The 24,329-nt window shown below is 43.4% G+C and overlaps 1 protein-coding gene and 1 long non-coding RNA gene across 3 annotated transcripts in view; one reads left to right on the top strand and one right to left on the bottom strand.

The window, feature by feature from the left end:
• Positions 1-4,060: 4,060 nt before the first annotated feature.
• The window catches only part of LOC101733642 (up-regulator of cell proliferation-like), a 30,197-nt gene continuing 9,928 nt past the window's right edge, over positions 4,061-24,329 (top strand). The window contains exons 1-14 of one of the 2 annotated variants that reach the window (XM_031893541.1): positions 4,061-4,163; positions 6,251-6,298; positions 7,491-7,592; positions 8,822-8,920; positions 10,473-10,574; positions 10,886-10,984; positions 11,289-11,390; positions 12,391-12,492; positions 12,710-12,808; positions 13,113-13,214; positions 13,839-13,940; positions 14,158-14,256; positions 14,535-14,636; positions 24,133-24,234. In XM_031893541.1, coding sequence (XP_031749401.1) covers positions 4,094-4,163; positions 6,251-6,298; positions 7,491-7,592; positions 8,822-8,920; positions 10,473-10,574; positions 10,886-10,984; positions 11,289-11,390; positions 12,391-12,492; positions 12,710-12,808; positions 13,113-13,214; positions 13,839-13,940; positions 14,158-14,256; positions 14,535-14,636; positions 24,133-24,234 — 1,330 coding nt within the window. In that variant the 5' untranslated portion in view covers positions 4,061-4,093. The remainder of the gene's footprint in view (positions 4,164-6,250; positions 6,299-7,490; positions 7,593-8,821; positions 8,921-10,472; positions 10,575-10,885; positions 10,985-11,288; positions 11,391-12,390; positions 12,493-12,709; positions 12,809-13,112; positions 13,215-13,838; positions 13,941-14,157; positions 14,257-14,534; positions 14,637-24,132; positions 24,235-24,329) is intronic. The other variant, XM_031893542.1, reaches the window with a different exon arrangement.
• LOC116407695 lies at positions 10,466-13,909 on the bottom strand. Its single transcript, XR_004220504.1, has 6 exons — positions 13,789-13,909; positions 13,063-13,196; positions 12,341-12,474; positions 11,239-11,372; positions 10,836-10,966; positions 10,466-10,556 (listed from the first exon to the last, which is right to left on the bottom strand). It is a non-coding gene; the product is annotated as an uncharacterized LOC116407695 (long non-coding RNA).

The raw sequence follows: 24,329 nt of genomic DNA, 5'->3' as shown, positions 1-24,329 counted from the left end.
ATCCCCCGGCAGGGCATTCCCCAACCTCACTGCCCTCATCGTGAGGAACCCCCTACCCAACATCCCCCGGCAGGGCATTCCCCAACCCCCTCACTGCCCTCACCGTGAGGAACCCCCTACCCAACATCCCCCGGCAGGGCATTCCCCAACCCCCTTACTGCCCTCACCCTGAGGAACCCCCTACCCAACATCCCCCGGCAGGGCATTTCCCATCCCCCTCACTGCCCTCACCATGAGGAACCCCCTACCCAACATCCCCCGGCAGGGCATTCCCCAACCCCCTCACTGCCCTCACCGTGAGGTACCCCCTACCCAACATCCCCCGGCAGGGCATTCCCCAACCTCACTGCCCTCACCGTGAGGAACCACCTACCCAACATCCCCCGGCAGGGCATTCCCCAACCTCACTGCCCTCACAGTGAGGAACCACCTACCCAACATCCCCCGGCAGGGCATTCCCCAACCTCACTGCCCTCACCGTGAGGAACCCCCTACCCAACATCCCCCGGCAGGGCATTCCCCAACCCCCTCCCTGCCCTCACCATGAGGAACCCCCTACCCAACATCCCCCGGCAGGGCATTTCCCAACCTCACTGCCCTCACCGTGAGGAACCCCCTACCCAACATCCCCCGGCAGGGCATTCCCCAACCTCACTGCCCTCACCGTGAGGAACCCCCTACCCAACATCCCCCGGCAGGGCATTCCCCAACCCCCTCACTGCCCTCACCGTGAGGAACTCCCTACCCAACATCCCCCGGCAGGGCATTCCCCAACCCCCTCACTGCCCTCACCGTGAGGAACCCCCTACCCAACATCCCCCGGCAGGGCATTCCCCAACCCCCTCACTGCCCTCATCGTGAGGAACCCCCTACCCAACATCCCCCGGCAGGGCATTCCCCAACCTCCTCACTGCCCGGGGGGGCAGGGCATTCCCCATCCTCACTGCCCTCATCGTGAGGAACCCCTACCCAACATCCCCCGGCAGGGCATTCCCCAACCTCACTGCCCTCACTGTGAGGAACCCGCTATTCTGCTTGAAATGGAAGCTCCGTTCCTCTAATCTAAAGGGGGGGCCACTGGTGCACCTCATAGTTTAACCCTTCCATCCCCTTAACCAGTTTAGTTGCAGTCTCTGCACTCTCTCCAGCTCATTAATATCCTTCTTAAGGACTGGAGCCCAAAACTGCCCCCCATACTCAGGGTGAGGCCTTACCAGGGACCTATAAAGGGGCAAAATTATGTTCTCATCCCTTGAGTCAATGCCCTTTTTTATACAAGACAGCACTTTATTTGCTTTAGTAGCCACAGAATGACACTGCCTGGAATTAGACAACTTGTTATCTACAAAAACCCCTAGATCCTTCTCCATTAAAGATACCCCCAACACACTACCATTCAGTAGATAGTTCGCGTTTATATTATTTCTACCAAAGTGCATAACTTTGCACTTATCAACATTGAACCTCATTTCCCAGTTTGCTGCCCAGTTTTCCAGTTTTGTCAAATCGCTCTGCAAAGCGGCACATCCTGCATGGAACTTATAGTTTTGCCCAATTTTGTATCATCAGCAACAATAGAAACAGTACTGTCTATGCCCACCTCCAGGTCATTAATAAACAAGTTAAAAAGCAAAGGACCAAGGACTGACCCCTGCGGTACTCCACTAACCACACTGGCCCAATTAGAAAATGTTCCATTTACCCCACTCTTTGTACTCGATCCTTCAGCCAGTTCTCTATCCAATTACAAATATTATGTTCTAGGCCAATATTCCTTAATTTGATCATTAACCTTCTGTGAGGTACTGTATCAAACGCTTTAGCAAAGTCCAAGTAGATCCCATCCACTGCCATTCCAGCATCAAGGTTCCTGCTCACCTCCTCATAAAAGGCGACTAAATTAGTCTGGCAAGATCTGTTACGCATAAAACCATGCTGGCACAAACTTATAGTATTGTGAACTGCAATGTATTGAAGTACCCTATCCCTTATTACCCCTTCCAGAAGCTTTCCTACTACTGATGTCAGACTAACAGGCCCATAGTTTTCAGGCTGAGAACGGGATCCCTTTTTAAATAACGGCACCACATTAGTAGAGATGTAGCGAACTGTTCGCCGGCGAACTAATTCGCGCGAACATCGGGTGTTCGCAAGTCCGCAAATTCGCGAACTTTTGGCGATGTTCGCCATTTTGGGTTCGCCGCGTATTTTTTTTTTTGCGCCGCGTTTTTTTGCCTCTGTTTTTTCCGCCGCGTTTTTTTGCCTCGGTTTTTTCTGCCGCGTTTTTTCGCTTCGGTTTTTCGCCTTTGCGTATACATAGGAATAGGTTGCGGTTTTTTTTGGGCGTTATTTTTTGGCGTTTTTTTTACAAAGTATTTTTCAGAGAAATTTTTGCCCTTGATCCCCCTCCTGCATGCCCCTGCCCAGGTCGTGGCACCCTTTAAACAACTTTAAAATCAGTTTTCTGGCCAGAAATGGCTTTTCTAGGTTTTAAAGTTCGCCTTCCCATTGAAGTCTATGGGGTTCGCAAAGTTCGCGAATATTCGCGAGTTTTGCCGAAAGTCCGTGAACGGGTTCACGAACATTTTTGCTGATGTTCGCTACATCCCTACACATTAGCAATCCGCCAGTCTCCCGGCACCATGCCAGACCTCAATGAATCCTGAAAAATTAAGAGGTTTGGCAATCACAGCGCTCAGCTCATTTAATACCCTGGGATGAATCCCATCCGGCCCTGGACCTTTGTTTACCTTTACATGTTCAAGTCTCTTTTGAATTCCCCCCCTGAGTGACCCATGCGTCAGTAGCTAAATTACTAGAACTGGGCATATTACAAGGGAAGCCTTCATTATCTGGCTCCTCAGATGTATAGACAGATGAAAAATAAGAGTTCAAAATTTCAGCTTTTTCCCCGTTCTCATCAACCAACGTACCCCCCCGTGATAATAAAGTTCCAACCCCTTCTTGCTTCATTTTTTTACTATTCACATAATTAAAAAATAATTTAGGATTCTTTTTACTCCTAGCAGCAATATCCCTTCCCATCTCTATTTTAGCTGCCTGATAGCTTTTTTGCATGCTTTATTTGCTTCCTTGTACCTGATGAAAGTTTCCGCTGTCCCAGCTAACTTGAATGCTTTAAAAGCACGTTTTTTCTTACCAACCTCGACACTAACACTTTTATTCAGCCATAAAGATTTTGCTTTGCGATGCCTCTCCTTGCTTACAAGGGGAATATACTGTTGTGTATACCTGCAAAGTAACGTTATAAAGATGTTCCATTTCCCTTCTGTGTCTAACCCCATGAAAAGCCTTTCCCAGTTGACACATTGCAGAGATGCCCTTACAAAACAACATTGATGCATTTACAAAATTTCTTTTCTGAGGACTAATTCCATTTTGTTAACACAAATTGATTTCATTGGTTGCTGCTAAGTAACTGTTTGTTTCTATAAACATCTCGCTATCAATTTAATTGAATCTTTTGTAATTTATGAACTTTGTGCATAATTGTGTGTGATATATCAATGGAGCCCCGAATAGGTTTTAATGTTATTTCTCCTTATACCACTGCATTCACACTTTACTCACTGGGGCTGATTTACTAATCCACGAATCCAAATGGGAAAAATTCGGATTGGAAAATGAACATTTTGCGACTTTTTCGTATTTTTTTGCAACTTTTTCGTAGCCGTTATGACTTGTGCAAATTGTCGCGATTTTTTCATAGCCATTACAAATTCCGTCAATTGTTGCGACTTTTTCATAGCATTATGACTTTCGTGAGTTGTCACGACTTTTTCATAGCCATTCCGATTTTCGCGAATTTTCACAACTTCTTCGTATTGAGGGCTCGAAAAAGTCGCAAAATACCGATCATTACGAAAAAAACGCTTTTCGGACGTTCGTGGATTAGTAAATGTGCCCCATTGACTTCCTATTCATATTAAAGGAAAAGTAAAGCTGAATTCAATGGGGGGGCAATAGGTAAGCATACCTGTTACACCACACTAGGCATTGCTCTAGTAGCACTTTGAAAAAATCTATAATGGTATTGATATGAAATCTTTTATTCACAGGCAGAAAACTCATCATGATGGAATTGCAATACATGCAATACGTCTTATCTGCATTTGTTATTTTCTGCATCTATAAATTATCCAGTAAGTACATCACTATATAATTGATTTCATTATACCAAATGGATATAGACTGACTACTGGGGGTAAAATTACCTAATCTTGAAAAGTTTTCTGAGCAGGTATCGGACCCCTTGTCCGGAAACCCATTATCCAGAGAGTTCCAGAAAGGCCCATAGCCTCCATTTTAATCAAATAATTCACATATTTAAAAATTATTCCCTTTTTCTCTGTAGTAATAAAACAGTACCTGTACTTGATCCCAACTAAGATATAATTACCCCTTATTGGGGCAGAACAGCCCTAATGGGTTTATTTCATGGTTAAATGATTCCCTTTTCTCTGTAATAATAAAACAGTACCTGTACTTGATCCCAACTAAGATATAATTACCCCTTATTGGGGCAGAACAGCCCTATTGGGTTTATTTAATGGTTAAATGATTCCCTTTTCTCTGTAATAATAAAACAGTACCTGTACTTGATCCCAACTAAGATATAATTACCCCTTATTGGGGGCAGAACAGCCCTATTGGGTTTATTTCATGGTTAAATGATTCCCTTTTCTCTGTAATAATAAAACAGTACCTGTACTTGATCCCAACTAAGATATAATTACCCCTTATTGGGGCAGAACAGCCCTATTGGGTTTATTTAATGGTTAAATGATTCCCTTTTCTCTGTAATAATAAAACAGTACCTGTACTTGATCCCAACTAAGATATAATTACCCCTTATTGGGGGCAGAACAGCCCTATTGGGTTTATTTAATGGTTAAATGATTCCCTTTTCTCTGTAATAATAAAACAGTACCTGTACTTGATCCCAACTAAGATATAATTACCCCTTATTGGGGGCAGAACAGCCCTATTGGGTTTATTTAATGGTTAAATGATTCCCTTTTCTCTGTAATAATAAAACAGTACCTGTACTTGATCCCAACTAAGATATAATTACCCCTTATTGGGGGCAGAACAGCCCTATTGGGTTTATTTCATGGTTAAATGATTCCCTTTTCTCTGTAATAATAAAACAGTACCTGTACTTGATCCCAACTAAGATATAATTACCCCTTATTGGGGGCAGAACAGCCCTATTGGGTTTATTTCATGGTTAAATGATTCCCTTTTCTCTGTAATAATAAAACAGTACCTGTACTTGATCCCAACTAAGATATAATTACCCCTTATTGGGGGCAGAACAGCCCTATTGGGTTTATTTCATGGTTAAATGATTCCCTTTTCTCTGTAATAATAAAACAGTACCTGTACTTGATCCCAACTAAGATATAATTACCCCTTATTGGGGGCAGAACAGCCCTATTGGGTTTATTTAATGGTTAAATGATTCCCTTTTCTCTGTAATAATAAAACAGTACCTGTACTTGATCCCAACTAAGATATAATTACCCCTTATTGGGGGCAGAACAGTCCTATTGGGTTTATTTAATGGTTAAATGATTCCCTTTTCTCTGTAATAATAAAACAGTACCTGTACTTGATCCCAACTAAGATATAATTACCCCTTATTGGGGCAGAACAGCCCTATTGGGTTTATTTAATGGTTAAATGATTCCCTTTTCTCTGTAATAATAAAACAGTACCTGTACTTGATCCCAACTAAGATATAATTACCCCTTATTGGGGGCAGAACAGCCCTATTGGGTTTACTGTTTAAATAATTTTATTAGCAGACTTAAGGTAGGAGATCCAAATTACAAAGAGACCCCTTATCCAGAAAAGTCCCAGGTCCTAAGCATTATGGATAATGGGTCCCTTACATGTATTAATAATAGTGTAAAATCCAGACACCCAGAAATATGCCTATGAGGCAGCAATGGGTTCTCCTTCAGCTACTAGACATATATGAATATATTTACAGTATATAAAATGAAATTCCTAGTTTAAATTAAAAAAGGCTACATTGGCTTCCATTTCCCAAATTATTTTGGCAAAATGATTGACAGGCTGAGACTCTTTGGCCTCTATGGGAAATACACCCATACTATTCCTTATCTCTGTCTCCTTTATCAGGGAAAATAGAAATTAAACCACAAATGATCTCTCTTCCAGGTTTAATCATAATCAATTGTTATGTGTTTATATGTTTCAGGTCACTGGTTTAATAAAAAGAAAAGGAATCCGTGTGCTGTAGAGAAAGGTAAGGCAGCCCAGGGGGACCAAAACCACTCAGCATTGGTATTTGCTGGCATCCAGGAAAAATCAGGGGCCCACATTGCAGATCACAGTAGAGATAGAAGGGGGCACAGAGATTTTACTTACAGCACCATAGGGGTGATATGTATTAGCAATAGGTCACTCAGCTTGCGCCATTGTAATGTAAAAGTTGAAGCACCTATTCCACACAAATTCCTAATCACTGGTACCCACAGTCACGGGGTTCCTCCGAGGTCCTACAAATGCAAAGTGTGGGCCTGAATAGATAAACTGTAGCAAAGGGCAGATAAACCATGTTTGTGACATTTAGGGCCAATTTGGGAGGTTTGCACCATTCAACCCATCTGATATTTTGCAGGGGAACTGACACAGATATAGAACAAAGATGACTAGAAAATAAATGTTAAAGAAGATGGTATGGTAAACTTTATCAGACAGGTCTATGTAAATACAGCCATAAGCACATAAACGCTGCACTGAGTCCTCTATCAAAAGAAACACATGATTTCTTGTCTACTTTTGTGTACACATGTTCTTCTGTGTCAGACTTTAAGAAAAATCTTTTAGGGTATGAGTTTGTGCAGCTCTCTCCTCACTCCTTTCTCTTGCTCCCCCTTTCAAGGCATCGCTTTCATGGCAATGGCAGAATTTACAACAAAGCACATCATATGGTTTCAGTGGTATACTCCCTTAAAGGACATGTCAACCCCAAAAATATTTTTTTTACTAATAAAGCAACTTTGCAATATACATTCATTACATATTTGTAATGTTTTTTTACATATTTGGATATATAATTGCTATAAAAGTAGTGTCTGCCTGTCCCTTTCTATTCCCTGTCCTGGGGGCTCCGGCATATGAAACACAAGGCAGCAGCCAAAAAGTACTTTTGGGGTAGACACGTCCTTTAAAAGTAATTTCTTTATCCGCATTCTATTTCAACATGCCAGTGTGAGTAACCTCCCTGAGCCCCTTCCTATTGTTACACCCCATTTCTTTGTGCCAGGGACATGGCACCAATTTGGGGCAGGTGGAAGCATGAATGGAAGGGGAAGATGAGGGAGAAGCTGGGCTGCAGGTTGCAATCACAGGGATAGATAGCAAGAGTGAGTTGGTATAACATGTGCCAGTGCTTATGTGTTGGGTGCTGTCTCACATTCACATTCTGCTTTCAGGCACCATTAAAGGCATGGAGGGGCCAGAAACAGCACAGGATTCAGTGACGGCCATTGGGCAGGAAGAAGAAGCTACTGGCCTATCTGAGGAAGAAGAAAAAGGTAATGTCAGAAGGGTAAATTAAATATACATTTGCTTCCCAAAAAAATGAATACAAGAATTTTGAGAAGGAGTTTTGGATTCATCTAGAGGCCAAGAGAGATTAATCAGTGATTTCCAGAGCAGTTACCAAGGGGCTGATTTACTAACCCACGAATCGTCCAACGGTGTCCGAATGCGTTTTTTTTCGTAATGATCGGTACTTTTTCGTAGCGTTACGACTTGCGCAAAAAGTCGCGACTTTTTCGCAGCTTTCTCGCCGCGTACGAAAGTTTCGGATTCATTCAAGCTTCAGTATGGAGACTTTTCTTGGGCCGGGTTGGAGCTGCAGAGTGCCATTGAGCCCTATGGGAGACTTTCCTTGGGCCGGGTTGGAGCTGCAGAGTGCCATTGAGCCCCATGGGAGGCTTTCCTTGGGCCAGGTTGGAGCTGCAGAGTGCCATTGAGCCCTATGGGAGACTTTCCTTGGGCCGGGTTGGAGCTGCAGAGTGCCATTGAGCCCTATGGGAGACTTTCCTTGGGCCGGGTTGGAGCTGCAGAGTGCCATTGAGCCCTATGGGAGACTTTCCTTGGGCCAGGTTGGAGCTGCAGAGTGCCATTGAGCCCTATGGGAGGCTTTCCTTGGGCCGGGTTGGAGCTGCAGAGTGCCATTGAGCCCTATGGGAGGCTTTCCTTGGGCCGGGTTGGAGCTGCAGAGTGCCATTGAGCCCTATGGGAGACTTTCCTTGGGCCGGGTTGGAGCTGCAGAGTGCCATTGAGCCCTATGGGAGACTTTCCTTGGGCCGGGTTGGAGCTGCAGAGTGCCATTGAGCCCTATGGGAGGCTTTCCTTGGGCCGGGTTGGAGCTGCAGAGTGCCATTGAGCCCTATGGGAGGCTTTCCTTGGGCCGGGTTGGAGCTGCAGAGTGCCATTGAGCCCTATGGGAGGCTTTCCTTGGGCCGGGTTGGAACTGCAGAGTGCCATTGAGCCCTATGGGAGGCTTTCCTTGGGCAGGGTTGGAGCTGCAGAGTGCCATTGAGCCCCATGGGAGGCTTCCAAAATCATGCTAAGTCTGAAAGTTTCGCCCGCCGCTTACGAGCGCGACGAAAAAAATCGCAAAACATACGAAAAAGTCGCAAAATGTTCGTTTTCCAATCGTGGGTTAGTAAATAAGCTCCTAAGAGTGTAGCACAATATCATACCCCAATACGTATGTGTTAGACGCCTTCTGATATTCACATTCTGCTTTCAGGCACCATTAAAGGCATGGAGGGGCCAGAAACAGCACAGGATTCAGTAACGGCTATTGGGCAGGAAGAAGCTAAGGACTTATCTGAAAAAGAAAACAAAGGTAATGTCAGAAGGAGTTTTGGCTTCATCTAGAGCAGTGCTGTCCAACTTCTGTGGTACCCAGGGCCGGAATTTTTCCAACCTACGTGGTGGAGGGCCGATAATGGAAGCCAGTTTTGACTACTCCCCTTTTTGAAACCGCACCCACTTGAAACCACACACATGACCATACCCATATTAATGGTTGTAATACAGCAAAAACCTGTCATACTCTGCCTTCCCTACCCTGCCAGTGTGTGCCATACTGTGCCTTCCCTACCCTGCCTGTGTGTGCCATACTCTGCCTTCCCTACCCTGCCTGTGTGTGCCATACTCTGCCTGCCCTACCCTGCCTGTGTGTGCCATACTCTGCCTTCCCTACCCTGCCTGTGTGTGCCATACTCTGCCTGCCCTACCCTGCCTGTGTGTGCCATACTCTGCCTTCCCTACCCTGCCTGCGTGTGCCATATTTTAACTGTGTGTGCCATTCTTGGCTGGTTTGTGCCATACTTGGCTGGTTTGTGTCATACTTGGGCTGTGTGTGCAATACTCTGCCTTCCCTACCCTGCCTGTGTGTGCCATACTCTGCCTTCCCTACCCTGCCCGTGTGTGCCTTACTCTGCCTTCCCTACCCTGCCTGTGTGTGCCTTACTCTGCCTTCCCTACCCTGCCTCTGTGTGCCATACTCTGCCTGCCCTACCCTGCCTGTGTGTGCCATACTCTGCCTGCCTACCCTGCCTGTGTGTGCCATACTCTGCCTGCCCTACCCTGCCTGTGTGTGCCATACTCTGCCTGCCCTATGCTGCCTGTGTGTGCCATACTCTGCCTTCCCTACCCTGCCTGTGTGTGTCATACTCTGCCTTCCCTACCCTGCCTGCGTGTGCCATACTTTGACTGTGTGTGCCATTCTTGGCTGGTTTGTGCCATACTTGGCCTGTGTATGCCATACTCTGCCTGCCCTACCCTGCTTGTGTGTGCCATACTCTGCCTGCCCTATGCTGCCTGTGTGTGCCATACTCTGCTTGCCAGTGACACAATGCTGGCACTGCTCCTGCAGTCTGCACAATAACTATATATTAAAAACTTTTTAATTGCAGTACCACCTCAGTATATGTTCTTTTTGTAGTGTGCAGGGATTATTTATGGGTTTCTACTGCTCCTACAGTCTGAGGTGTGAACAGGGGAACAATGTGGGTGATTACAGCCTGAGCCTGAGGTGTGAACACTGCAGGGGGTGAACAATGCAGAGATTAAAAGGTGTGAACAACACAGGGGATTACATTTTTAAACAATACAGAGGTTTTACCTGAATCTGAGGTGAGAACCATGCAGGGGGGCAGTTAATCACTGTAGTGATACTATTTAAAGCTTCAACAAGAGTAAGCCATCAAAGCAGCCAGACAGTTGGGGGGCCACACAGAGAGGGTTCGCGGGCCGCCAGTTGGACAGTACTGATCAAGAGGCCAAGAGAGATTAATCAGTGATTTCCAGAGCAGTTACTAAGAGTGTAGCACAATATCATACCCCAATACGTATGTGTTAGATGCCTTCTGATATTCACATTCTGCTTTCAGGCACCATTAAAGGCATGGAGGGGCCAGCAACAGCACAGGATTCAGAGACAGCTATTGGGCAGGAAGAAGAAGCTTCTGGCCTATCTGAGGAAGAAGAAAAAGGTAATGTCAGAAGGGTAAATTAAATATACAGTTGCCCCCAAAAAAAAGACCTTCCCAAAAAAATGAAAACAAGGCTTTTGAGAAGGAGTTTTGGATTCATCTAGAGGAAAAGGGAGATTAATCAGTGATTTCCAGAGCAGTTACTTTTTTTTTAATTTTTTTATTTTATTAGATTAGACAAGTACAATAATCATTGAGAAACAAGCAAATCCCAAACGGGATTAATAGGGTAGTTACTAAGAGTGTAGCACAATATCATACCCCAATACGTATGTGTTAGATGCCTTCTGATATTCACATTCTGCTTTCAGGCACCATTAAAGGCATGGAGGGGCCAGCAACAGCACAGGATTCAGTGACGGCTATTGGGCAGGAAGAAGCTAAGGACTTATCTGAAAAAGAAAACAAAGGTAATGTCAGAAGAGTAATTTAAATATACAGTTGCCCCCCAAAAGACCTTCCCAAAAAAATTAAAAGAAGACTTTTGAGAAGGAGTTTTGGATTCATCTAGAGGAAAAGGGAGATTAATCAGTGATTTCCAGAGCAGTTCCTTTTTTTTTAATTTTTTTTATTTTATTAGACAAGTACAATAATCATTGAGAAACAAGCAAATCCCAAACGGGATTAATAAGGTAGTTACTAAAAGTGTAGCACAGTATCATACCCCAATACGTATGTGTTAGACGCCTTCTGATATTCACATTCTGCTTTCAGGCACCATTAAAGGCATGGAGGGGCCAGCAACAGCACAGGATTCAGTGACGGCCATTGGGCAGGAAGAAGAAGCTACTGGCCTATCTGAGGAAGAAGAAAAAGGTAATGTCAGAAGAGTAAATTAAATATACAGTTTCTTCCAAAAAAAAGACCTTCCCAAAAAAAATGAAAACAAGACTTTTGAGAAGGAGTTTTGGATTCATCTAGAGGCCAAGAGAGATTAATCAGTGATTTCCAGAGCAGTTACTAAGAGTGTAGCACAATATTGTAGGGGATCAGAGAACCCTGTCCCCTGTTTCTCAGTCTGTGATCTCATCCAGCCTAGCTACAGCCTGGGGAGGGATCCGGTTGGCTGGCTGCCCCAGTGCACGTCTGGGAGAGGTGTGCCTAAGCTTTGGAGCCAAAAATCTAGGGGCGGGCCCAGCAGTTTATAAAGGGAGCCCCTGCTGTTGTTTGCCAGAGTTGAAAGAGATACAGTGTGAGCAGCCATATTGTGTGTTAGACTTGAAAGGAAAAAGTCTGCTGGGCTGCCAGGAAGGAATCAGTCCTCTGTGGTATCTCTAGTGTGTGTCCCCTGCTGTGAACAGGTATTGCTCGTTTGCCTGCTACGTGGGAGCAGCCACCTTTATAAAGGGAAGGTACTCTGGGGCAGGTAGCGCTACCTGGGGGGACTAAAGAGCTCTTGGGGAAGGGACTGAACTAACCTAAGGGTTGTGGTTTATCCGGATCCAAGTGGGGATTGGGCATCTATAGAGACTGTCTGTGCCAGCTGTGGATAAACTACATGGGTTCCTCAGAGCAGGAAAATCAGTTATACATAAAGTGTTAACTTCCAACTCCAACAGTTATATAAAGTTTAACATTTCTGCCAAACCTGTGTGTGATTATTTCCTAGTGGAAATCCCCTAGAGGTGTGTTCCTCAGTGTCCACTAGGTGGAGGCACTGCGCTGTTCCCAGTTCCCAGTATCAAATTCTTTGAGAACACACATCTCCTGAACAAACAGCCCATATATATAAGTGAATGTGCCAAGAAAGGGTTACAATATCATACCCCAATACGTATGTGTTAGATGCCTTCTGATATTCACATTCTGCTTTCAGGCACCATTAAAGGCATGGAGGGGCCAGCAACAGCACAGGATTCAGTGACAGCTATTGGGCAGGAAGAAGAAGCTACTGGCCTATCTGAGGAAGAAGAAAAAGGTAATGTCAGAAGAGTAATTTAAATATACAGTTGCCCCCCAAAAAGACCTTTCCAAAAAAATGAAAACAAGACTTTTAAGAAGGAGTTTTAGGATTCATCTAGAGGCCAATGCAGATTAGTTGGTGATTTCCAGAGCAGTTACTAAGAGTGTAGCACAATATCATACCCCAATATGTATCTGTTAGACGCCTTCTGATATTCACATTCTGCTTTCAGGCACCATTAAAGGCATGGAGGGGCCAGCAACAGCACAGGATTCAGTGACGGCTATTGGGCAGGAGGAAGCTAAGGACTTATCTGAAAAAGAAAACAAAGGTAATGTCAGAAGAGTAAATTAAATATACAGTTGCTTCCAAAAAGACCTTCCAAAAAAAATTAAAAGATGACTTTGAGAAGGAGTTTTGGATTCATCTAGAGGAAAAGGGAGATTAGTTGGTGATTTCCTGAGCAGTTACTTTTTTTTTTTTTTAATTTTATTAGATTAGACAAGTACAATAATCATTGAGAAACAAGCAAATCCCAAACGGGATTAATAAGGTAGTTACTAAGAGTGTAGCACAATATCATACCCCAATACGTATGTGTTAGACGCCTTCTGATATTCACATTCTGCTTTCAGGCACCATTAAAGGCATGGAGGGGCCAGCAACAGCACAGGATTCAGTGACGGCTATTGGGCAGGAAGAAGAAGCTACTGGCCTATCTGAGGAAGAAGAAAAAGGTAATGTCAGAAGAGTAAATTAAATATACAGTTTCTTCCAAAAAAAAGACCTTCCTGAAAAAAATGAAAACAAGACTTTTAAGAAGGAGTTTTAGGATTCATCTAGAGGCCAAGGCAGATTAGTTGGTGATTTCCAGAGCAGTTACTAAGAGTGTAGCACAATATCATACCCCAATACGTATGTGTTAGATGCCTTCTAATATTCACATTCTGCTTTCAGGCACCATTAAAGGCATGGAGGGGCCAGCAACAGCACAGGATTCAGTAACGGCTATTGGGCAGGAAGAAGCTAAGGACTTATCTGAAAAAGAAAACAAAGGTAATGTCAGAAGAGTAAATTAAATATACAGTTGCCCCCCCAAAAGACCTTCCCAAAAAAATTAAAAGAAGACTTTTGAGAAGGAGTTTTGGATTCATCTAGAGGAAAAGGGAGATTAATCGGTGATTTCCAGAGCAGTTCCTTTTTTTTAAAATTTTTTTATTTTATTAGACAAGTACAATAATCATTGAGAAACAAGCAAATCCCAAACGGGATTAATAAGGTAGTTACTAAGAGTGTAGCACAATATCATACCCCAATACGTATGTGTTAGACGCCTTCTGATATTCACATTCTGCTTTCAGGCACCATTAAAGGCATGGAGGGGCCAGCAACAGCACAGGATTCGGTGACAGCTATTGGGCAGGAAGAAGAAGCTACTGGCCTATCTGAGGAAGAAGAAAAAGGTAATGTCAGAAGAGTAATTTAAATATACAGTTGCCCCCCAAAAAGACCTTTCCAAAAAAATGAAAACAAGACTTTTAAGAAGGAGTTTTAGGATTCATCTAGAGGCCAAGGCAGATTAGTTGGTGATTTCCAGAGCAGTTACTAAGAGTGTAGCACAATATCATACCGCAATATGTATCTGTTAGACGCCTTCTGATATTCACATTCTGCTTTCAGGCACCATTAAAGGCATGGAGGGGCCAGCAACAGCACAGGATTCAGTGACAGCTATTGGGCAGGAAGAAGCTAAGGACTTATCTGAAAAAGAAAACAAAGGTAATGTCAGAAGATGAAATTAAATACAGGTATAGGACCCATTATCCAGAATGAATAAAAGAAATTAAAGCTTCAACAAGAGTAAGCCATCAAAGCAGCCAGACAGTTGGGGGGCCACACAGAGGGGGGTCCCGCAGGCCACCAGTTGGACAGTACTGATCTAGAGGCCAAGAGAGATTAATCAGTGATTTCCAGAGCAGTTACTAAGAGTGTAGCACAATATCATACCCCAATACGTATGTGTTAGATGCCTTCTGATATTCACATTCTGCTTTCAGGCACCATTAAAGACATGGAGGGGCCAGCAACAGCACAGGATTCAGTGACGGCCATTGGGCAGGAAGAAGAAGCTACTGGCCTATTTGAGGAAGAAGAAAAAGGTAATGTCAGAAGAGTAATTTAAATATACAGTTTCTTCCAAAAAAAAGACCTTCCTGAAAAAAATGAAAACAAGACTTTTAAGAAGGAGTTTTGGATTCATCTAGAGGCCAAGGGAGATTAATCAGTGATTTCCAGAGCAGTTACTAAGAGTGTAGCACAATATCATACCCCAATACGTATGTGTTAGACGCCTTCTGATATTCACATTCTGCTTTCAGGCACCGGCACAGATAGGGACAGCCCTGCAGCAGCAGGAGCAGAGGATATAGAGGGAACTCATGTAAGGGAAGGAGAGGCTTCAGTCAAATCTTTGGAAGAACAGACAGGTAGTGTTGACTGTAGAATTTCTCAAATATAGAGACCTCCCATAACATTTACCATATGGTTAATACTATTTGATCATTTTACAAGAAACTGGGCCTAGTAATTTTTTAACTTATTTAACTATGTCCCTTTAGTTTTCCAAATGAATGCATATAATCCTCATATACAAAAACTTTTTCACAACAAATACATATTACTTTCATATATGTGTGTGCTGTTTTGTCCAATCACTGCTTGGTGATATGGGGAGCAGTGGACTACTATAGAGGACGACTTGATGGCTCTGTCAGTGGTACACATCCCAGGGTTCAAAAATTTGCAGGCATATTCATGAGTTGTGATACTCTAGATCAAGGGGAATGGAGCCTATATAAACAGGTGTTCCTCTCCCTGGTCCAGAAATGGGGACTCCCCCAAGTGGACATCATGGCGCCTTGCCAAAACCACAAGCTTCCTCTGTTTGTGTCAAGAAGCAGGGACCCACAGGCACTAGGTACAGATGCTCTGGTGATTCCATGGCAGTTCAAACTAGTCTACATATTCCCACCACTGGCACTACTTCCCAGAGTACTAGAGAAGATCAAGCAGGAGGGCACAAAGTCCATTCTGGACATTGTGTTAATGGCAGTGGGTGAACCTCTGCAACTAACTTTACAGGAAGATCTAATTTCTCAAAGACCAATCATCCACCTGAATTTATGGTGGCTGACTTTAACAGCATGGCTCTTGAAGCTCTAATCCTAGCCAGAAAAGGGGCTTCATCAGAGACTGTTCCCAATATGTTACGTGCCCAAAAACCAGTCTCTGCCAGGAATTTTCATGGGGTATGGTGTACATTTATTGCATGATCAGAGTCTTTAGACAGGAACTCACAGGTCTTCTTTCTTTCCTGCAGTAGGGAATGGATAAAGGCCTAGCCCTCAGTTCAATCAAAGTTCAGGTATCTGCGCTGTCCAAACTTTATAAGCACCAAATCATTATGCATCCAAACCCTCCTATAGGGGGTAACTCGGTTGGTACCTCCTTACTGCCATCCAGTACCTCCCTGGGACCTCAACCTAGTGCTGACAGTTCTTCAAGAACCATTAGAGCCATTTAATGTCATACCCCTTTCTACATTGACTTGTAGGTCAGTATTTCTTCTGGCGATCACCTCGGCCAGGAGGGTTTCAGAGATAGTGGCTCTGTCTTGCAAATCTCCATTCTTGATCTTCCACAAGGACAAGGCAGTCCTCAGGCCCATTCCGGACTACTTACCCAAAGTAGTCTCCGAGTTTCATTTACAACCCCTTTTTTTCCCAAAAGAATGCAGATTATTCCAATTCACAAAGATGTGGGCTTATTGGGATCAATCCATATTAGCTGCATAAGTGCATATGCTGTGTTCTCCACTCACCAGTACGGGTATCAAGGGTGTATCACTATACCAAGCACCAATTTATATGTGTTGAACATCATCTAACATTTATGTTTTGCTTTCAGGCATCCATAAAGTAGCACAGGATTTAGGGAGAGCTGTTGTACAGGAAGCAGAAGCTGCTGGTCTTTCTGGGGAATAAATAAAAAGGTTATGTTAGTAGATATTGATAAACAGACACCCCCAGTCACCATTAGGATTAGGGTATTTTATTGCTTTTCAACAAACTGGACCTGCTTATTTGCGTGAATGTTTGCTGCCTTTTCTTCTTGGCTGTTCTGACCAATAATAGAAGGAACAAGGCTGAGAGGGAACAAAGATGCTTGTAAATCTGTAATGCCAGTCCTGGCCCTGGCTAGTAATTTACCAACTAGGCTGGTGAAATACCGGTTAGGTGGCAACCCTATTTGCATTGGACTTGGTTAGGATTATTTACTGGGGCTGCATATTAGCCCCATGGGTACAAATGCTTTGTCTTTAATAACCGGGACAGATAGTGAGAATGTGATACTATACCATGTATCCATGGTTTTAAAATTTTTAAAACAGAATAAAAAATATTTTTGCCTTTAACCTTTTTACTGCCAATGACGTATGAGATACGTCGTGGCAGTAAAAGGGCTTAAATGCCAACAACGTGTCCCATACGTCATTGGCATTTAAAGGCTTCTCTCTGCAGCGGCGGCATGTGCCACCGCTGCAGAGAGTTTCTAGCAATGACAGCCCCCCTGGGCAACGAGCCAGGGGGCTGTCATGAGGGTCCTGCGACGCGATCGGCGCAGGACCCTCCTGGAAGCAGCAGACGCGATCGCATTGCGTCTGCTGCTTCCTGCTTCCCCCCCCAGCACCGGCCCACTGCAGCATGGAGGATTGGGTGCTTCAGGACAGGTAAGGGTTTTTTTTCTGCACTTACACACACACTTACATACATTTATACACACTTACATACACTTACAGCACACAATTTAGCATTTTTTTTTCATTTTTCACATTTATATACACTTATTTACACTCATATACACACTTACACACTATCACACAACTTTTACACATGTACACACATGTATACACAAACACTTTGTTTTTTGTTTTGTTTTTTTCATTTTACCACTTTGTTTTTAGTTTCTTTTACCTAAAAACTGTTTATTTTGACAGCGTGACTATTAGATCAGATATTCTGACCACTAATTACACTGGCATGTGACTTATTTTGTTGTTTCACTGATTTGCACAATTTTTGTGGTTTTATCGCATTTTCTCCCTGTATACCGTATATACTCGAGTATAAGCCGATCCGAGTATAAGCCGAGGTACCTAATTTTACTTAAGAAAACTGGAAAAACTTATTGACTCGAGTATAAGCCTAGGCATCCATTTCTTTTAACAGACCTGCACACTAGCTTGTGTCCGAGTAGTAAGGGCAGAGTAGTAAGGGCAGTGCCGGATTACTTGTCCAACCGGCCATCCATCTAAATGCCCAATGGCAGAAACACAGAGATAGATATACTAACCATCGAACTGGGAAATACTGAGGGATTCCCAGCTGTTCCAAATATTTTCTGTTGTTATTAACACTTTGCTCACTGTCAGGAAACATTTTTTAAATGTGCACATTTATTAAAGTATTAGTTTCTTTGATCAATGTCTCTATTCATTAACATGTGTTTGACTTCTTTGGGTATTTAAAATTAATTCTGTGCTATAGGCTTCTAGAGCAGGAAAAATAACAGACATTGGGCCTGATTCACTAAAGTGCGATAAAAATTATCGCACGCTTTTTTGCGTTAAATAAGTCGCGGTAATTAGCGCGTGATTCACCATAGTATTATCACACGTGATAAGTCGCCATTTTCGCATGCAGTATTTCTCGTGCTAGTTTTAGCGCATGCGTTAATTTCCGCGCTGAAAAGAATACGATCGCATGATTCACTATAACTTTTGTGCGCTAAATATCTCATTCGGCTATGCGAAAATTAACACCTACTACAGGCAGGCGAAAAATTATAGAAAAGTACAGTAAATGAGTTTTTGGCAATAAAATATGGACTTACAGTGTTATTTATTCAGTCTGTGTCTTTTTACTCAATTTTACTAAAGTCTTGGCATGTATGGAATTTCGCTACTAATATACAGTACTATAGCGGTGAATATTTTGTCGCGATAATGTACTGTACTGTAGCGGTGAATATTTTGTTGCGCAAAATACATTACTATGTATATTTTGGCAATTTTTTTTTATCGCAATTTTGTAATCTCGCAACTTGCGGACATTTTGTGACGATTTTGTAATCTCATGACATGTGCGACTTGGGGCCATTTTGTGTCATTGAGCCTGCAGCCACACTACAGAGAGGACCATGCCTGGGGTTTCTGACCTGCTACCAGGGGAGAGGCGCTATATCATCAGCATGCTCCTGCGTGCAGGATATGATGACCCACCGCTGGGGGACTTAGGGGTCCACGAAAGGAAGAGAGCCATCCTGCGCAACCTCCAAGCCGGGTTGCACGGGGGCTTCGGAATTGATGTGGACCCCCGCCTGCTCCAGCATCTGTGGTCTGACCTGAAGCGCAGGAGTCCAGACCTGGTGGCTGAAATTAGAGAAGGTAATTATTGTACTTTATTATGCTGTTACAGTATACGTTCAGTAAAAGATTTAGCAAGTAATTTGAACTAAAGGTACAAATGTAAGAAATGTCAGGGATGATGAAAGTAACATAGTAACATAGTAAGTTGGGTTGAAAAAAGACATACGTCCATCACATTCAACCATAATGCCAGTGAGGAACTGAAACGTTGGTCACAATAAACCTCTGAATATTATTTCACATCTTTGTGACTCCTTGTGAAAATCCTGTGTGTGCCGTCACCCCATGCCTGTCTAGATTTTGTTTTGCCCCAGGCACCCGGGTATTATTGTTTCTTATGGTGTGCAGCTTCCCAGCACTTTGTATTGTATATATATATATATATACACATCTATTTTCAAATACATATGCATAAATGAGTTTAAAGCAGGGGGGAAGCAGCAGGGAGCGGCCCATAGTGTGAGTCATTTGGGGAAGGGCCACGAATGTTTTAGGGGGCCCTGGCTAACAATGTCTGTGTGTCCTTTGTATTGATGTGAGGGGCGGGGCCATTGGGGGGCCATTGGGGGCGTGGGAGGAGGGGGGCCCAAAAAATTTTGTTGTGAGGGGCCCCGTTATTTATGATGGTGTATGAATGTATATATATATATATATATATATGTATAATATATTACACAAAATAACATCTTGCAATACTATCTCACAGAACTTCAGCTGGCGCCTCCTCCCCAGGCCCAACCCCAGGCAAATCAGCCTCCTGTGGCTCACCGGCCCCCGAGGCCCGAGGCCCGACCTGCACCAGCCCCAGAGGCCCCAGCATTGGCCCCACCACCAGAGGCCCCAGGACCCAGCCAGGCCCCCGAGGCCCAAGGACCTATCCAGGCCCCAGGACTAAGCAAGGCCCCCGAGGCCCAGAGGCTGAGGAGGAGGCAGAGGAGGCGGAGGAGGCCCCCGAGGCCATGGAGGCCCCGGACACCCCCCCTTTACTCCTCCCCCATTTTGCCCCCAGTTTCCCCGGCCCTTCAGTTCCCCCCCCCAGCCCCCCGGATCACAGCCACCAGGTTCTCCTGGCAATGAAGGCCAATCACATCGGTCCATGCAGGAGGACCTGGACAAAATGAAGGCCGAGCTGGCCCAGCTCTGGGGGGAAGTGGCACAACTGAGGAGGGACTTTGAGGAACTCAAGGGCAGCAAGCCCTAAGTTTTTTTTTCCTTCCCCCTTTTTTATTTTTATTTTAATATTTTATTGCTTAAGTAAAATTTTTAAGTAAGATTTTTCTACTTTTGAACTGAGTAATGTCTAATTATTTATCCTTCCTTGATATGGTATTCTATACTTTCATGTAGTTTCCCCTACACTCTTACATTTATCAGTAACACATCAATATGCTATATGGGTTAAATGTTTGCAAATATTCTGCCAACAATTTAGCCTTTAGCCCATTTTGCTGAATAGTAAAACTTGCGCTAATTAGTACGTAGCGTATTTTCTGGCGAGTGGGATAACTGCCAATCCAATGTTTTGTTGCCAGAATAATTGCAATATTATATTTGTCCCCGTTTAATAAAGTGCCCATAACATATTTGCCATTTATTCTGTGTCTAAAATCCCCCACTTAATTTAAGCCACTTTAGCAAACAGACCCCTAAGTATTTGGCTAAATATTCTTAAATGCCCCCCCCCCATTTTATTATCTCTAGCACTTCTTTTTTTTTTCTTACTTATATTTTTATAGTTTTTTGGGGTTTTTTTGCAAATAAACTTTTATACAGCACCTCTCTAGCACTCTGTGCTCTCCCAGGGCAAAATGTCGCCATTTTTATGCTGCCGACAATTAGCGCATGCGATAAATAGCGTGCATGTGGAAAATACCACGCACGCTATTTATCGCGACAAACATATCGCATGAAATACCGCGCGTAAAATAGCGCAAGTAGGCTTATAGTGAATCATGTCGCGAAAATTAAGACGTGATAAATAGCGCGCATTTTATCGCACTTTAGTGAATCGGGCCCCTTGAGTTAAAATCAATAGGGCAAAAAAAAATTCAGGTCCATCTAACATTACAGGCTCACTTCTTTCTGTCACCGCCTATGACAAAAATGGCTTCCGAGTCCTCCTGCACTTTGCCAAGGAGGGTCCGCCTTTTTACCCTTTTGTAAAAAGGGTTCAGGTAAATGGCTTTCACTCTTCTTCACTTTTAGACCATGAAAGTAAAACTGCAGCCTCCATCTGGGACAGACCTGTCACCATTTAATCCTATCCAACCCCACGCAGCCATCACACAGGTCATGCTACTGGCAAACCCGCTGAAGGTATGTTGTAAAGGCTGACTTTGATGGCTATAGACCTGATGAACCATTTTCTAAGGGTCTTGTTGTGGGTGCATCTTAATGATGCCACAGTTATGTTGCCAAGCTCTATGTTGCTTTCTTTTAAATGAGGGAGATGGTCAGACTTCGGTTTAAGACTTCGCTCGCACCACCCCTCCCCCCGTGCGACGTGACGTGCGCCATCTCCAGGCATCGGGCGCGTACTGGCCAATTCATCCTCTCTTGTAATCGGGTGCGCACGTCACGTCATGACCGGGATGGCCGGTGCGCACCCGAGCGCTGGAGAGGATTATTTGGCCAGTGCCCACCCGATGGCTGGAGATGGCGCATGGCGCACGTCGCACGGTGGGGGGGGGTGCGTGCGCGACGTGACAGCTGTGTGTGCACACCGGATGGATAGGTAACTTGCTGCTTGCCTCGAGTATAAGCCTAGGGTTCCTTTTTTAGCACATTTTGAGTGCTGGAAAACTCGGCTTATACTCGAGTATATACGGTAAGTATTCCTAATCTGTTTTTAGCATAGCTTTGCCAGGTGTAACTTTGGTGTACAAAAATAACTTTACCTATTTTGAATTCATTAGAATGTGTACTTTCCAAAAATATATGGTTTTCTGGGGGTCTCTGTATAGTTAGGGGGGGTTACTGCACATAATACGCTGTCAGGGGGCTCTGTGCAAAAGCTGAGTTGGCAGGCGAGAAATCCTTATGCGCTATTTTCATTTTGGGGTCAGTACATACCGTAGACTTTGGTATATCTATGCATATTGGGCATCAAACTGTTCAGTAGACCTTAGGTGGTCCTATTTGGGGTGACTTGCCTTTGTAAGCAAGAAATTGTTTGAGATAAATGTGGCAAATTGCAACATTTTTAGGCGATTTCCTGAAATGTCATAAAAACCAATAACTTTAGGAAAGCTCTGCAGATTGGTACTTTGGTGTAGAAAGGACTCTTTACCCATGTTGGATTTGTCAGAATGTGTACTTTCCAAAAATATATGGTTTTCTGGGGGTCTCTGTATAGTTAGGGGAAGTTTCGGCACATAATACACTGACAGGGGGCTCTGTGTGCAAAAGCTGAGCTGGCAGGCGAGAAATCCTTATGCGCTATTTTCATTTTCGGTTCAGTACACACCGCAGACTTTCATATATCTATGCATATTGGGCATCAAACTGTTCAGTAGACCATAGGTGTTCCTATTTGGGGTGACTTGCCTTTATCTGATCTTTATCAAGAAATTGTGTGAGATAAATGCGGCAAATTGCAACATTTTTATGCGATTTTCTAAATGTCATATAAATCTGCAAACTTAGGAAAGCTTTACAGCTTGGTACTTTGGAGCAAAAAGAAATGTTTACCCATTATAGATTCGGGGGGATGTGTACTTTCCAAAAATATATGGCTTTCTGGGGTGAGTGTACTTTTTTTGTAGCATTATCCCACATAAAGGATGTAAATGTGTTGATTTCGCAGGAGCTGGAATGATAGATCATATGGGGGTATGTTCCCATTGGGGCCCCTACATGCCACATACTTAGGTAAACCTATACATATTGGGCATCAAACTGTTCAGTGGACCCCTGGCGTTCAAATTTTGGGTGTTTTATCTTGGTACCTAATGCTATGTGGGAGATAAGGTGCTGCAAAGTGGAAGCTTTGAGGGGATTTTTGGAAATGTCATCAAAATTGCTAACTTTAGAAAAGCTGTGTGGCTTGGTACTTTGGAGTAGAAAGACATGGGTACCCATTTTAGATTCGGGGGAATGTGTACTTTCCAAAAATATATGACTTTCTGGGGTGAGCGTACTTTTTACTAGCTTTATCCCACATATAATGATGTAAATGTGTTGATTTTGCAGAAGCTTAAATGATAGAAATGACAGTACATATGGGGGTATGTTCACATTGGGGCCCCTACATGCCACATACTTAGGTAAACCTATACATATTGGGCATCAAACTGTTCAGTGGACCCCTGGCGTTCATATTTAGGGTGTTTTATTTGGTTACTTTATGACCTGTAGGAGATAAGATACTATAGACTGGAAGCTTTGAAGCGATTTTTAAAAAAAATCACAAATTTTGATAAAAACCAATAACTTTAGGAAAGCATTGTGACTTGATAGTTTGGAGCAGACAGACAGTTGTGCCTATTCTGCATTCCCCAGAATCTGTTCTTTCCAAAAATGTACAATTTTCTGGGATAAACCTTCTGTTAGTGGAATTTTTGGCCTTGAAATCTAAAGTATGCAGCTTTCTGGAGCAGTGCTTTGGAAATTTGGTAGTGTACTGCTGGGAGTTTTTGACCTATACAAGTGAGAAATCTCCATAAAACTATATATATTTGGTATTGGCACCTTCAGGAGACATGGGACTTTCCAAATCAGTTGTATATTCGTGCATAAAATAATTTTTGTTTCTAGTATATGTGATTATATTATGGAAAATTTGATATTTTTTTTGCATTTTTAGATATTTAGAAGCCTATATCTTGTTACAGAATTGGAATTACACAAAAATTCTACCATATTTTGAAAGCTTAGGTTGTTCTGAAAAAAACGATATATTGTTTTCCTTGGTAAACTAAAATTCCCCCGAGGAAAGGCCCCTAAAGTGAAACAGTGCAAAATGTTCAAAAACTGTCTGGCAATACAAGTTCCGCTTTGACCAAAACAGCTGGCAGTAAAAGGGTTAAGGACAGGGATTTCTAAGATACATCTAGAGGCCAAGGCAGATTAGTTGGTGATTTCCAGAGCAGTTACTAAGAGTGTAGCACAATATCATACCCCAATACGTATGTGTTAGATGCCTTCTGATATTCACATTCTGCTTTCAGGCACCATTAAAGGCATGGAGGGGCCAGCAACAGCACAGGATTCAGAGACGGCTATTGGGCAGGAAGAAGAAGCTACTGGCCTATCTGAGGAAGAAGAAAAAGGTATTGTCAGAAGCGTAAATTAAATATACAGTTGCCCCAAAAAAGAAAACCTTCCCCAAAAAATGAATACAGGTATGGGATTCCTTATCAAGAAA

This window comes from Xenopus tropicalis, chromosome 9, assembly GCF_000004195.4.
Source record: "Xenopus tropicalis strain Nigerian chromosome 9, UCB_Xtro_10.0, whole genome shotgun sequence".
Taxonomy (NCBI): Eukaryota; Metazoa; Chordata; class Amphibia; order Anura; family Pipidae; genus Xenopus; species Xenopus tropicalis.
This window is presented reverse-complemented; position numbering and strand designations above follow the sequence as displayed.